General features: G+C 47.9%; 2 protein-coding genes and 1 pseudogene across 3 annotated transcripts; 2 read left to right on the forward strand and 1 right to left on the reverse strand.

Annotated features, from left to right (window-relative positions):
• Positions 1 to 735: 735 nt before the first annotated feature.
• LOC100825781 (two-component response regulator ORR5) lies at positions 736 to 2,197 on the forward strand. 2 transcript variants are annotated; one of them, XM_003580117.4, is made up of 5 exons: positions 736 to 1,062; positions 1,221 to 1,267; positions 1,370 to 1,447; positions 1,585 to 1,655; positions 1,781 to 1,868. In XM_003580117.4, exons 1-5 carry the CDS (start codon positions 933 to 935, stop codon positions 1,866 to 1,868), a joined length of 414 nt encoding a protein of 137 aa, XP_003580165.1. In that variant the 5' UTR covers positions 736 to 932. The 2 variants fall into 2 exon arrangements, with proteins under 2 accessions (XP_003580165.1, XP_024311965.1); XM_024456197.1 differs by having other exon boundaries at positions 1,221 to 1,447; positions 1,781 to 2,197.
• A 1,962-nt stretch (positions 2,198 to 4,159) lies between these two features.
• LOC100826096 lies at positions 4,160 to 11,117 on the forward strand (annotated as a pseudogene).
• LOC100827444 (probable metal-nicotianamine transporter YSL13) lies at positions 11,032 to 14,327 on the reverse strand. Its single transcript, XM_003581394.4, has 6 exons — positions 13,771 to 14,327; positions 13,209 to 13,372; positions 13,027 to 13,124; positions 12,800 to 12,934; positions 12,478 to 12,667; positions 11,032 to 12,407 (listed from the first exon to the last, which is right to left on the reverse strand). The coding sequence occupies exons 1-6, from the start codon at positions 14,243 to 14,245 to the stop codon at positions 11,295 to 11,297; spliced, it is 2,175 nt and encodes a 724-aa protein (XP_003581442.1). The 5' UTR covers positions 14,246 to 14,327; the 3' UTR covers positions 11,032 to 11,294.
• Between the last annotated feature and the right edge of the window lie 676 nt (positions 14,328 to 15,003).

A 15,003-nucleotide genomic window follows, 5' to 3' on the forward strand; every position in this document is an offset into this window, starting at 1 on the left:
CAAAAAAAGAAAAAAGAGCGGTCACGGATCACCCGTAGCAGTATGCTGCATGCCCATTATTCCATTTATTACCATCCAAGTATCGGAGATGCACTATATCAACTCAGTTTGGAAATAAATTGTGGCGTGATCGCCTCTTTTATGCTCACATATGGCCCGTGATTACGGCAGAAATACGTTTTGCGTCTTGCTAGCCAGCTACAAGATCACACGGGTTATCTCGAGATACACCGGATAATCAAAGTTTTGGTACTCAATCAATGGCTCCTACGTATGTACAGTGCCGTAGTTACTCGAAATGTCCTCCTCCGTCGTCAGCCTCGGTGCATCAACCACCTGCACACCATTTCTTTATACGAGTAACACATTTAAGACGAGATACGGGGGCTCTGGCGCCGGGTCGTGCCAGCCGAGAAGGGAGTAAATGCTCGATCGATCGCACTCCTGTTTTCAGCAACAAAAGATTTGGTTCCTCGCTGCCAGCTGGCTGCACAATGCCTAGTGTGGCGTGCCACTGTGACACAGTGGCCAGCAAGCCCCGGATCCACTTCGCCCACAACGTCCTTTGAAAACGCCATGATTCGACCGCATCCGATCCGCGGCGGCCGAGCAGACCAGACCGTATCCGTATCTTGGATTCACTCTCTCCTTGCCGCCGCGCCATATCGATCCATATCCCTAGGGGCTAGAGCCAGCGCGCCCGCGACCTGTTGCCTTGCCATATCTTTTCCGCCTCCTCGGCTTCTCTCCTTCCTTCCCCGGCCTCCCCTCTCGGCTGTATGTATATATAGGGGCCGCGACCCCGTGTCTCGTAGCATCGCAGCACGGCAGCACTCCGCAGTCACCCACTTACCCAAATCCTTTGCGTTTCTCTCCATCTCCTCCGCGAGACCACGAGTGATCCATCGGTGAATTAATTGAAGGAGGAAGAGATGGCGAGCTCCTGCATGGGCATTGGCGGCGAGGGGAGCGCGCCCGCGGCGCCGCACGTGCTCGCCGTGGACGACAGCTCGGTGGACCGCGCCGTCATCACCGGCATCCTGCGCAGCTCCAAGTTTCGCGGTGAGTAATCAGCAAGGTCCTCTTTTTATTCATTCGCGAGAGTATAATGTCCACAAGATCAGATCGGTCGTTTCCTTTCTCTTTTGTTCTTTTCCCTTTTTGCGTGCCAAGCATGCATGGTTTTGTGACGAGAGATTGATGTGCCTGCATGTGTGCAGTGACCGCCGTGGATAGCGCGAAGAGGGCTCTGGAGCTGCTGGGATCCGTATGTGGTCTTACTGAACCTCAAATCATCTCTCGTTTCAGAAATTTCCGTTTTTTGTGTTGCATTGCGTGCGCTATAACGTATTCTTGCATTGGGTTGCAGGGGGCCAATGTGAGCATGATAATCACCGACTACTGGATGCCGGATATGACTGGGTACGAACTGCTAAAGAAGGTGAAGGTAATATGACACGGCCAACCCTTTCTCTTCTCCTGAAATAACATGATAAATCATGCATGTACCTACGGCTAGATCCGCAGAGTACTACTGTACTTTTTTTGAGACGACAATGGTCAATGGAAATGGCATGCATGCAGGAGTCATCCAAGCTGAGGGAGATTCCAGTGGTAATCATGTCCTCGGAGAACGTGCCTACCAGGATCAACAGGTTAGATTTCGCCGTGTGGGCACCCGTACTTAATTATGCACCAAAGGCATTCTTTCTTGTTTGTGCGGTACCCCGGTGTACTCTACTGTTTGTTTAACGTTGACACGTTTTTGGTCTGTCATCAGGTGCCTGGAGGAAGGAGCAGAGGACTTCCTGCTGAAGCCCGTGCGGCGGTCCGATGTGTCGCGACTGTGCAGCCGCGTCCTCCCCTGAGCGCTGCATGCGCCTCTGGCTCGGACGCAAGCTATCCTGCGTGGCACGTGGATTCAGAGGAGTACTGCTGTTTTGGCCTTTTTGGGGCAGGCATGGACGCATGGATGGAGTAGCGGTAGCCCAGTAGTATCGCTGTCAGTTTGCATGCAGCTAAGCCTGTGTTTTCCCTGATGTTTCCCCTGTTATAAGTAGTAGTAGACCTCGTATCCGTGGAAGTGCTGTGGCCTTTTGTCTTTCCTTGCCTGGGCAAGTACGGTGTCTCATGCATGTCTCGCTGTATGTTTCAGTCCCGTGGGGTTAGTGTTCAGTAAGAAAAGAAGTTTGATTAATTGGCCGCAACGTTTGCTGGTACGTGTTGGCGATGAACTTCATTTCGTTTTTTCTGAAGCAAGAATTGCTCGGTGTACAACGCTTCTCTTTTGTTTCCGCCGTTGGATGAATAATTGAGATGGTATGTTTTTGTTTCGAAACGGGGATAGTCGTACACTTGTATCGATCCAATTCAGGCATACTGTCACAGCTCCTCACGTGCAAGCATATTCATATATGAATGAGTACGGTGTCATGAGCAGAGCTTTCGAGTCGAATAATAGAAAGATCAGCTGACGGATGAAAAGGATGTCCGTAAGATCGTCGTACTGTAACATTTGACTGCTCCCATTGGTTCAAGCAGCTCTGACTATTCAAGCTTTCAACCGCTTTACGACCAGCTTTCAACTTGTAATATAGGAACTTCTATCAAATTCAAAGCAGCAATTAACTACTTCGTCTCAGGCGCTCTACTGCCAATTTTCAATTCGTAATTTAGGAGCTTTCGAACTCAAATCACCTATCGACTGGATGAGGTCCATCTTTTAACTGATACACTATGAACTTCCAGCCTCAGCTATCAGCTATCACAAAATCCAACTTTTAAGTCAACAACCATAATTTGCAACTTAACCAGCATCAATTTTAACCCCAATTTGCAGAACATAAACTCAGAAACAGAAGAAACATTTGGGAGAAAATCAACAAAACCATTTATCTAACATCCCCGGCCTCCAATCCTTCCATCATCGGTGCTAGACCCCGCCAACGCCGCCATCACGCTGAAGGTTGGATGCGGCGGAGCACAAGAAACTTAGTCAGTTGCATTGGTGTGTCCATGAGGGCACAACTGGAGGACTGGCTATGCCAATGTTGATATTCATTTTTGTTAGTAGAGACAAGAATAGATAATGACTATGGTTAATGAAAAGATACGGTTTTGCTATTTCTTAGTCGACTGAGAAATAACTATTTCTTAGTCGATGATTACAACCTTTTGATCCAATCATTGAGATTCGTGTAAAATTCATGCAAGTTCGATGGATAAGAAAATCTTCATTGGATGGCTACGGTTGTCGACTGAGAAATAACTATTTCTTAGTCGACTGAGAAATACTAGACACTCCCGAAAATATATTATATTTGAGGGAGGGTGGGACTATTTCTCGATTGGCTTAAAAATAGTTATTTCTCATACGATACCATAGCCATCTGGTGGAGGTTCTATTAACATTTATCACGAATCTCAGTCGTAAGACGTAAGATTTGATGGTCGTTAAAGTCCACTTAGAAATAGTTATCTTCGAACATCCTAGAATTTTGTGGTGGTCTCCATCTCCCTGTACTTTCATTGGTGCGAAACGAAGAAAACTTCCTGGACATTAATGTTTATCTACAAAATTTATGGAACATGTTATTGGACGTGCATCCATAATGTCTCAACCAACGTTGTGGCAAGATGTATTTTTGTATCAGCTTGATGCATTAATGTATTGTCGTTACCAATTTTTTTTGTTTTGCAGAATATTGAAATGGAATGATGAAAAGAAAATGGCTACATATAGGGAGCAAACATTTGCTCCCTATCCCCGCCGCGCGACGGGCTAAAGTTGTTAGTCCCGGATACTACAAGTTACCATCTCAACATATTAAACTTGTCACCCCAAAGTACTAAAGTTGTCAGAAGACACGTGGTGTGGTCGCAGCCACGTTCTTTCGAACAACAGATCGTTTGCTCCAGAAGACGGAAGGACGAGCATTCGTTCCTTATAATTTTCCAAACGAAATAACCTAACAAGAGTATTAAAGACCAAAATTTTGATACTTGTATGAATGAATAATTTGGCAAGCAAATGACTCCTTACCAAATCTAGCTCATTTTTGTTGCCAATTATAACCGATTCATGAGCAACAAAAGGCTTCACCAAATATTTGGCGATGACAAGCTAGTGCTGGAAAATGTGTCAAATGCACTAGTTAGTCAAATCAAAGTTAAAAAAAAAACTTAAACCCTTGCGGCCACTCTGTGAACTGTCACCATGGCTTTCTCCGCCTCCCCATCCCTCTCCTCTCTCGCTTCCTCCACCGCCGCCGCGGCCGCGGCCGCCGCGATCTCTTCGTCCACTCGCTTCCCCCCTTCCAACTCCTTTCACGATCCAAAATCTCTTCAACCCTCTCTCAGACTATTCTCCCCGCTCCCCAAATCCCAATCGCTATCATGCTCCGGGCCGCACGTCCCCTGCGCCGCCACCGGCGACGGATCGGGTGCCGACAATAGCGGGAACGATTCAGGCGGAAACGGCGGAAAGGATGGAGGTGGCGGGGACGACGACGGCGGCGACGACGACTACGAGGAGGCCGAGTTTGGACCGCTGCTCGGCTTCCACGAGGTGGTTCGCCTCGCCGCTGCCCGCGGTGTGGCGCTCCCGGCCGACATGATGGAGGCGGCCAAGGACGCCGGCATCCGGGAAGTCTTATTGCTCCGATACTTCGATTTGCAGGTATCAGTACTGCACTTCTTTTTTTAATCTGTCAAGGCGGCCGTTTTAATTTCTCATACCTTTCTATCTGCGTAGGCCGCACCGTGGCCACTCGGAGCAATGATACGGGCCTTCTCGATGCTCCGCAACAGGATGCTCGCCGATCCGTCGTTCCTCTTCAAAGTTGGCACCGAGGTGTGCGGCTGGTTTTTCATCAGACACTGAGGTTCTGTATATTTTGTCCAGTGGGTTTTTAAGATGAGGTTTTGGATTGAATGCAGGTTGTGATCGACTCGTGCTGTGCAACGGGTGCCGAGGTGCAGAAGAGGGGAGAGGACTTCTGGGCAGAGTTTGAGTTGTACGCTGCTGATATTCTGATTGGGGTGGTGGTTGATATCGCCCTCGTGGGGATGTTGGCTCCCTATGTGAGATTCGGGAAGTCGTCTACTTCAACAGGGCTGCTTGGGAGATTCAACCGGATGGCTGGAGCTTTGCCAAGCAGGTGAAATTGTATTTCTTTATACTCTGTATAAGTTTTCCTCTAGAGGTTGATAGGTAATATGAAAGGAAAAGAAAGTCAAAAGGTGTTTAGGTTGTAGTTTCACTCGTCATAACCATCAGACTCAGTCCAATAAATCAAATGAGATTGTGTGAACGGATTAAGCAGATGTTGCTTATCAGTAGTAGTAATTTGACTAATGAATGTCTCTTTACCTGTAGTGTTTTTGAAGCTGAAAGACCAGACTGCAGATTTACAGTTCAGCAAAGGATTGGAACATACTTTTATAAGGTAATGACTCTTATATCAAATGTATTCACTCCGAATTCGAAGCATCATTGTTTATAGGAGTATATAGTTTTGGAATGCTGGAAAATCATTATGTTCTTTGGGCTGACTTGCTCTTATTCCAGGGTGTTTTGTATGGCTCTGTTGGATTTGTCTGTGGTATTATTGGCCAGGGAATTGCCAATATGATAATGACCGCTAAGAGGTAATGCTTATGCCTTGTGCTTTTGGCACATCTGAAATATCGTTCAATCTTCCAAAAAATAAAGTCAAGCATTCCATAATCATTTTCCCCATTTTTACTTTTGGCTGTCTCCTACTATGATATCCTTTTCTGTAGGTGTTTCTATAAGTTTTATTTGTTGTTTGTTCACCACCTCACTAATGCTAATGAACAGTATTCCCAAATTATGTTTTCTCATAACTTGACATGTGCTTCTTTTCATGTTTCAGGAATGTGAAAAAATCAGATGAAGATATTCCTGTTCCACCACTTATTAAGAGTGCTGCTCTTTGGGGTATGTGCATTATGTGTTTCTCTGTTAGCACTTCTTTTACTTGATCGTAGTTACATGCTCAGTAACTGAAAATATCGGTTTGATGACTTTTACCACTTCTAGCATCTGAGTCCAACATACATGTTGGCTTACTTTAATGTTTAATGTCTTCAGTTTCATTTAGCTATGATTAAACTTTCTTGAGCATTCAACTATGTTCCTTCAGATAATCTTGAAGGATATAGAAATAGATTCTGTTACTTGCTAATTTCACTGTTTATGTTATCTTTCTGCAGTGTGATCCCCATTTTATGCCCCAAATAGTATAACTGTATAAGCATATACCATTTGTACGTTCAATTCAACTGACAAGCAATGTTGACATATAGGTGTATTCCTTGCTGTATCATCCAATACACGCTATCAGATCATCAATGGTCTGGAGCGAGTAGTTGAGGCATCACCAGTTGCGAAGAGTGCCCCTCCTGTTGCAATGGCTTTCACTGTTGGTGTTCGTTTTGCCAATAACATCTATGGCGGCATGCAATTTATCGATTGGGCTCGATGGAGTGGGGTTCAGTAAGGGTGAGTTATCTTATTTTAGTTGTTCATTTTTTTCATATCCCACCAATCGAAGGCTGTCTTGTCTTTCCATTTATAATCAAATAAATGTTGCAGACCGTAAGAGAACACTGAATTTTTTGCAGCCTTTTTTTGGGGGTGGGGGGTGCTGAGTGGGATTAGCAGCTGCAGCCCTCTGGAAGTTGTGAAATTTCATCGCTTGGAGAAAACCAAAGGATCGAGATGACATCACAAGGTTGGCATACATGAGCTAAGCTGCCTAAGCACAGTTTTATTTCAGTTACTCTTGTGGGAGTGCGCCTGTATTGAGAGTTTGAGACCAAAACTGACATAATTGTAACTTCATCGTTTAATTGATCGTGAGTAATATGACTCGACTGTGAATTGACTGTCCCCACTCCCCAGTATACCCCGAAACCATTTCTTTATATGTACTTGAATTAGCCAAATTCCCTGTTAAAATAACGTTGAAACAGGATAACACATTTTTTTTTCAGCTATGTGCTATACTGTGCCGAAAAAGACGGCCCTCCATACTTCTAATGGCAGGCCGTGCTGCTTCGTATCACATGGATCATCATTAAGCGTTTCCTATAGATGGATTTCACCGCTTGGCAGGATAATTTTGTCAAACCAGATAACAGAAGCTGTGTCAACGTACCAGTCCGAACTGTCGGCTTACCAAACCCGACTGTTGACTGGAATGTGACAACGGAAGCCGTCTGCCGAAAATGACATATCTATCGCATCCGAGTAACTGTGAAATAAAGTCGTAGCATGGCACCTCACAAATGAAGGCGTGTTTCAACCTGCGACGCCAATGCCCGAGTACCCAATTTGAATACGCAATGCAACAATTTGAATACGCAATGCAAAGGGAAGGGACATGAATACTCGTTCGCTAATACTAGCTCTGAGGAAATAGGTGAAGAAGCATGTAGCAAAAAGATGGTCTTGACCATGGCGGCTCTCCTGCCGCTGGTAATGATGCTTCTTGCCAAACAAGCTGCGTCCGCGGCGAGCCGCAGTTGCCGGACGAGCTGCGGCCTGATCGACTTCTCCTACCCCTTCGGCATAGGCTCCGGATGCTCCCTGCCGGGATTCAACCTCACCTGCGACGACAACGTGTCCGGCAAACGTCTCCGGCTCAGCAGCCCCAACGTGACGGTGTCACGGTGAGCTACATGATCCCAGCGAGCTCCTCCGGTTCTGCGCTCGCCGTCAGGATCGGGCGCTCGGTGCTCCTGACACCCGATGCCGGGACGTTGTCCTCTGCCGCCTCGTGGGACGGACCCGGCAGGCCCTTTGCCATCTCTGGCACGTCGAATATGTCGCTGTTTGTCCTCGGTTGCGGCGTCACGGCCACGCTGCTCGACCGTGGCACGGGCACCACGGTCGGCAACTGCTCCGTGGTCTGCGCCGGGGTGAAGGTCATGCAGAGGCTTCCGGACGGGCTCTGTGTCGGCGTGGGCTGCTGCCGCATCGACTTGCGCGTGCCACTTCAGACGTTCAACCTGAACCTGTCGCGCACCGGTGATGGCGTCAGCCGGGACAGACTGAGCTTCTTGGTCACCAGCCAAAACGGGTACAGGTTCCGGCCGAGCGATCTGGAGCATGGCATTGACGCCAAGATGGTTGCTCCGGCTCTGCTGGATTGGGCCATCCCTGACCAGCCAGACTGCAAAGGCGCGATGGAGGACAGGGCGACATATGCCTGTGTCAGCAAGGACAGTGAGTGCCGGGACTCGCCAATAGGAGGGTACGTCTGCCACTGCTCCACGGGCTTCTCCGGCAACGCCTATGTCGTCGACGGCTGCGTACCAGACCAAGGTAACCCCCTCCGTCTCTGTCCCGACACTTGAATGCCAGTTTACAGTAATTTTATCTGTCGGTCTACATGTTTGGCTTAATCATTTCTTATCTGTATGCTTCTCCTCTTCCAACAGTTTATGGCTCCACCCAGCCTAAGGCGAATTGTCCGGCGAGGTGCGGGAACGTGAGCGTTCCATTCCCATTTGGCATGGAGCTGGGCTGCTTTGCAAGGATCCATCTCTACCTGACATGTAACCCTGGGCCTTCTCCTGCCATCCTCCAAATTACCGAGCACCAGGTAGTCACCGACATATATCCATCGACGAAGGCATCTTGAGGATCCAGAAGCTGTCAGACCCAGGTGGTTTCTTGGGGGATCGGGATACCACGCTCTATTCATTCTCCAAAGAATCTGGGATGGTGAAGTGGGCTGTTGATAGCCCAACTTGCAGGGAGGCAATGCTGAACAACAACGAGTACAGATGCTTCAGCGTGCATAGCCAATGCGTGGATGTCACCGACGACAGAACAAGCATGCATGTCGGCTACAGGTGCAAATGCTCTCCCGGTTTCCAAGGAAATCCTTACCTCGAAGATGGATGCGCAGGCAAGTTCTTCATATATATGCTTAATTTCCCTTCTCGTGGAATAATTATCTCAGGAAGTTTGTTCTTTTTTCCCCATTTCTGATGGTGCTCCGTGCATCATGCAGATATCAACGAGTGCTTGCAGCTAGATAAATTCACTTGCAATGGAATCTGTCACAATAGCCTGGGAAGTTACAGCTGCTCAAGTTGCCCGCGTGGAACTGATTTCGACAGAATTGCAAGGGAATGCAGAGCGTCCAACGTCATCTTAGGTATGCCGTTTAGAGAAAATTCAGATGTTTGCAGTTTGCAACATAAGTACATAACCCATATCAACTCGATCTTCAGAAGCGAGGGATCACTAACACGGTGGAACCAATGCAATGCAATGCGATGCAGGTATTACCATTGGGTTTAGCTCTGCCGGGGGCATTCTATTTCTCGCGGCAATCGCGGTCATTGTCATCCGAAGATGGAAGAAAGGTGTCCGGAAGCAGCTCAGAAGGAGGCACTTTCGCAAGAACAAAGGCATTCTCCTGGAACAGCTTGTCTCCTCCGACCCAACTGCCAGCGACAGCACCAAAATATTCTCCCTGGCAGAGCTAGAGAAGGCGACCAACAACTTTGACCACTCGCGCGTGCTTGGCCGCGGCGGCCGCGGGACGGTGTACAAGGGCATCCTGACCGACCAGCGCGTCGTCGCCATCAAGAGGGCAAAGCTGGTGGCGACTGCCGAGATCGACCAGTTCATCAACGAGGTTGCCATCCTGTCACAGATCAACCACAGGAACGTGGTGAAGCTCCACGGATGCTGCCTGGAAGCCGAGGTCCCTCTACTTGTCTACGAGTTCGTCTCCGACGGCACGCTCTACGACCTCTTGCAGCGCGAGCAAGATGGTGGTGGTCTGTTCCCGCTTCCCTGGCAGGAGCGCCTAAGGCTCGCCACCGAGGTCGCCGGCGCGCTAACGTACCTGCACTCGGCAGCCTCGACGTCGATCCTTCATAGAGACATCAAGTCCATGAATGTGCTTCTGAACGACAGCCACACAGCAAAGGTTTCGGATTTCGGCGCGTCGAGGTCGATTCCGATTGACCAGACGCACGTGGTCACCGCCGTGCAAGGCACATTCGGCTACCTGGACCCAGAGTACTACCACACGGGCCGATTGACCGAGAAAAGCGATGTTTACAGTTTTGGTGTGATACTTGTTGAGCTGTTGACGAGAAAGAAGCCGATCGCTGAGAACGAGAATGGTGAGATGCAGAACCTGTCGAACTACTTCTTGTGGGCTATGGGGGAGAGGCATCTGAAGGAGATAGTGGATGGCCATGTTATGGAGGGAGAAGATAAGGAGGTGATCGAGCACATGGCTGGCTTGGCGCGAGAGTGCCTGAACTTGAGGGGGCAGGACAGGCCTAGCATGAAGGACGTGGAGATGAGGCTGCAGTTCCTGAGGGCACGGAAGGTACTTGCTTCGAGAGAAGATGATGAGGTGGTAATCCGGCGGCGGCCTCACCCTGGAGCAGGCAGGGATGATGATGGGCGCCGAGCCGTTGTAGCGGTTGCTGGTCACGATGGAACACGCCAATACAGCCTAGAGCAAGAGTTCGTGTCGTCCTTGCGCATACCGCGGTGACATTGCAGGAAGTTTCGCCATTGAATCTTGCGGGGGAAGACAGTATACGATTCCAGTCCACATCTACGGTGATCGCAAATTCATGCTTGGGGATCTTGATTTCCCCGTCCTTCTTTTCGTCTAGTCTTGAAGATTTCACCGTGGAGTCTCGCAAGGCCATTGTTGTCGACGTGAGACGGTGAGGCGGGGACAGCGCATGCAAGGTGTTTGAGAAAATGCCCAGTCATGCAGTTCAGGTTTTAGCGTGAACCGATTTTACCTGATCCGAAATCCAAACAGCAGCATTACAGTCATACTGTCCCAACTCCTCTTCCAAGGTACGCAAGTCTGAGTCTATTTAGTACTGCTACTGCTAGCCACTCTGTTCCAGTTAATGTCTGAGTATATTTAGTACGTACGAGCAGCATACTTTTCCAGTCTAGTATTCCGATCGAAGCTGTGAAAGTGTAAAGGACGCTAGGACAGCACACAATGATTGTAACTTTATTTATGATTATACAATTGATAACCTTGCTGCAACTTCTCTCACTATTTAATATTTACACACACACACTATGGGAAATCAAACAACAAAAGCATAAACTTGCCCTTCATCCCTTTGTACATAGTTTTACTTGACTATACCGGCTTATTGCCGACATAAGGATTTTCTAAATATCTGGAGAATTGCCAAATCTACAGATGGGTGATATCAATCCGAATCTTTGCTTCGTAACATCTCTTTCCCCGAACACTCTAGGACAGTGTCTGAATGAAAGCATCCACCTTCTCGTTCATCCCTCTTGCCAGAAACTTCATGCAGATTGGAGGTTTCACCTTGGCAAGAGCAAGCACTGACTGAGGTAGAACCCATAATCCATCACCGCAGATCAAGCCGGAAGCAACTGCAGGTGCAAACGTTTCTGATTTGGCTCTGTCCAGCCTTTGCCATACAAAAAGGATCACTGTCCCAAGGAACATATCGATTGCGAAATACGATCCTAGGTAGAATGGTATTGCCATAGCCATTGGGATTGGTATAAATCTTGATACCTTCTTGGGAACGAGATCTCTAATCAAGTTGATGGCGACTGCTGCAGCAAAGAATATGTAGCAAAGAGTGAGGCAGTTCTTTGGTAGTGATGAGAAGCCATCGACACCTAGTATCGCCATGCTGCGGAAGATGGCAGCATTTGGTGCAGGGTACTCGCTGCCACTGATGCCAATATTATCAAAGGCCTTGTAAAAAAGCCAGAACACACACGGAGCAATGACACAACCCATTGCAGTGCCTATGACTTGGCTGATGAACATTGACCTTGGGGAAGCCAGTGTCAAGTATCCTGTTTTGAAGTCCTGCATCAAATCAGCAGCAGTAGAAACAATGCTCATCATCACACCACAGGCAGCCAGGCCCGCAAGAACACCCCCATGTGAAGCACCTGTCCATGCACCAAAAGCAAAGATTGCCAGCTTTCCGTAAGTTGTAACAAGCGACCAATCCGTGAGACCAGCACCATAGGCATTACAGAAGGCAAGTATAGGTGCGACGATATAGGCTACCAAGATTTGGTACCACTTTAGCTGTGGGAATATCTGCGGGACAGTGCCAATAGATATGGCAGCAACAACAGCATAGCCTCCGTATGCAATGTACCAGGGAATTTGATCTTTGAGAAAGAGTTCATTTCGCCGCTCCTCATCATATGAGATAGCTTCATTACTGTTACTTGTTTCATCATCAGAAACTGGAAGTGTGCTAGCGTTACTCTTCTTGAGTTGAGATCTTAATGAGCGAACTGTGAGAAAGAGCATCTTGAGAAAGTTATAGAGGCCATCCCCAAGAATCAAGGCAATGGCTATGAACACCTGTAATACCAATTGAAATTTAGTAGCAGAAAGGATAACAGAGAACTCAAAAAAAGAATGTAATTCATACCCGGTAGCCTTGCATTCCATGAAGATTGCTATCAGCAAGATCGGCAGAGAACCAGATACCCCTTTTCTTGGCTATGAGAGGCCACATTATTCCCCATGAGAGGATGCCTCCCAGGAGAACAGATACGTTGACAATATGTGGGCAAATCATTCCAACTCCAACATAGGTAGGAGAGAAGTCAAAGTAAAACCTTACAAAAAGAAGATCGATTAAGGAGCATGTTCAAACTAATGTGCCCTGCTGATCTGAACGAAACAGCAAATTCCCGAGTTGGATGGGAAATAAAATTGATTGGAGGAATTCTTGCAGGGTGCAATCTTACCTGTTGTTGAAAGCTTGCATGCCTAGTGATGGGAATTGATTGAAGCCACAGAACTCGGTAGCTGTGTAGAACCACTGAAAGAAACCCCAGAGGAAGCTGAGAACGAAGAATGTGCCCAGTTTCTTTACTTGTTTTCTGTAAAATTATACAGACCGACGCAAAACTCATAAGATCATTGTGTTTGTCTGACAGAGTAGCACATAAATGGAAAGGTGTGTAGTATTCACCCTGCAATCTTGGCACCATGGGGCGTGTGAAAGCCGTTTATTAGGTAGGCAGTTGCGGTGCCACTGGGATAGGTCAGCTTGTAGTCGATGATCATAATCTGAACAGTGCTAATTTGGTTAAAATGGCAAAGGTATGATTGCTTCAGAAAGTATTACGAGTTCAGAACATAGATTAATTTGACCTTTCTGAGTGGCACAAGACCAAAAAGCCCAATGAAGCTGACCAGCAAGAGGAAGCCAATTATCCATCCAAGATGCGGATTCTTGATATTTTGAGGATTATCTGCCTCGGTTGACTGCGAAGCGATTCTATCACTCATGGCCAATAGGTAGTTACCGAAGCCCCCTGAAATAAACGGATGGGTTAATTGTGACATACCGATACTAAGCTAGTGCTCTATTAGTTTTTTTTTCTCCTGCTCGTATCATCTACTACAAAATTCATTTTCCAGAAAAGTCCGGGCACAAGTTTTCTTCCGAACCAGAGTTTTAGCAAAAACTTCGGGTATGTAGATGGAGTTGATGTAGTCATATACGATACTGCATCTACTAATCTAGCAGGCTTTAAAAGCTTGCCTAGTTTGGTACCAGCATGCAAGCAACCAAAATTGATTCTCATGCATCTGTTATTATTCGTACTTGCAAGCTGAATCATGAATGATCATGGTAAAGTAGCACACGGCAAGTACAACAATCCGAGGACTTTGGAAATCGATGGATGTGATGCCCCCACAAAGAACTTACCGCTGAAAGCAATGTCGTAGGCGGCGACGACGCAGGTCTGGATGACTGTGTTCTCCTGCCTCGTGAAGGGCTGCCTGAGGAGGCCCACCTTCTGGATGGCGGCCGTCCAGAGGCGGACGAAGAAGAAGCTGAGGAGCCCCGCGGAGACGTTGAGCGAGGGGATGACGCCGATGGTGAGGTTGAGCTTCATGACGATGACGCTGAACATGACGGCCAGGAAGAAGCTCACCACGAAGGCGCGCACCGTCAGCTGCTCCCGCCACGTCGGCACCCGCTGGTCCGCGAACGCCTGCTCCACGGACGCCGCCGCCACTTCGTCCTCCCCGTCGCCGGGTGCCGATGATGGCGCGGCGGCGCCGTCGCTGGGGCTCGGCTGCTTGGTCCGCCGCCGGAGCTCGCTCGCCTCCACCATCTCCACGTCCGCCGCGGCGGCGCCGTTTGGGTCGGCTGTTTCGTCCTGCGTAGCGGCGGCCATTTGGAATTTGGCTGCAGCTAGCCGAGCAAGAGAGAGCACTGACCACGGACGCTGGCTGCTGCCTCTCTAGCTTAAGGTGGCCCGCTGCACGCCACAGAGCACTTGGATTTTATACAGAACGGCCGGCCATTGTCAAGACAACGATACCGTGACCGTAGGATCTACGGCCGGCTGGTGGCTAATTTGAGACTGATTAGCACGGTAGGCTCCAATTAACAGGGTTTTTTTCTTGAGTAAATTTCAGAAAACTAAGGTGTTTAAGGTCGTTGTCTCACCGAGCACTAATTTTTCTAATTTGTTCGCGGATCACATATTTTCGGTTTTCATCTAGCCCAAAATAGAGATTTAATCATGTTTGACAAGATTCCTTATACGTGGTCCCCAGCTGTCAAGTGCTATTATGTTGTTGTATCCGACCGACTTGACCTGTTTGAAAAATATGTGCATTTCTCTTAAAAGTTAAAGGGTCATGTCAAGTTGGTTTTACGCCGACGTGGCACCTGACAAATGGGTCCACCTGCAAGAAATCCCTCATACGGGTTTAAACCTCTGTTTTGAGCTACTTGAGACAAACTGTGTGAAGATTTGTGATTTTTCAAACAAATCAACAAAAACTGAGGCTCCATGAGACGACTGCCACAAAAATTTGGTTTTGTAAAATTAACTCATTTTTTAAGATCCAATCAACAGTTTTCACACTGACCATACGTGATGAAGATCCAATTAACGGTTTTCACACTGGGCATACGTGACGAAGT

Source organism: Brachypodium distachyon, chromosome 5 (assembly GCF_000005505.3).
Source record: "Brachypodium distachyon strain Bd21 chromosome 5, Brachypodium_distachyon_v3.0, whole genome shotgun sequence".
Lineage (NCBI taxonomy): Eukaryota > Viridiplantae > Streptophyta > Magnoliopsida > Poales > Poaceae > Brachypodium > Brachypodium distachyon.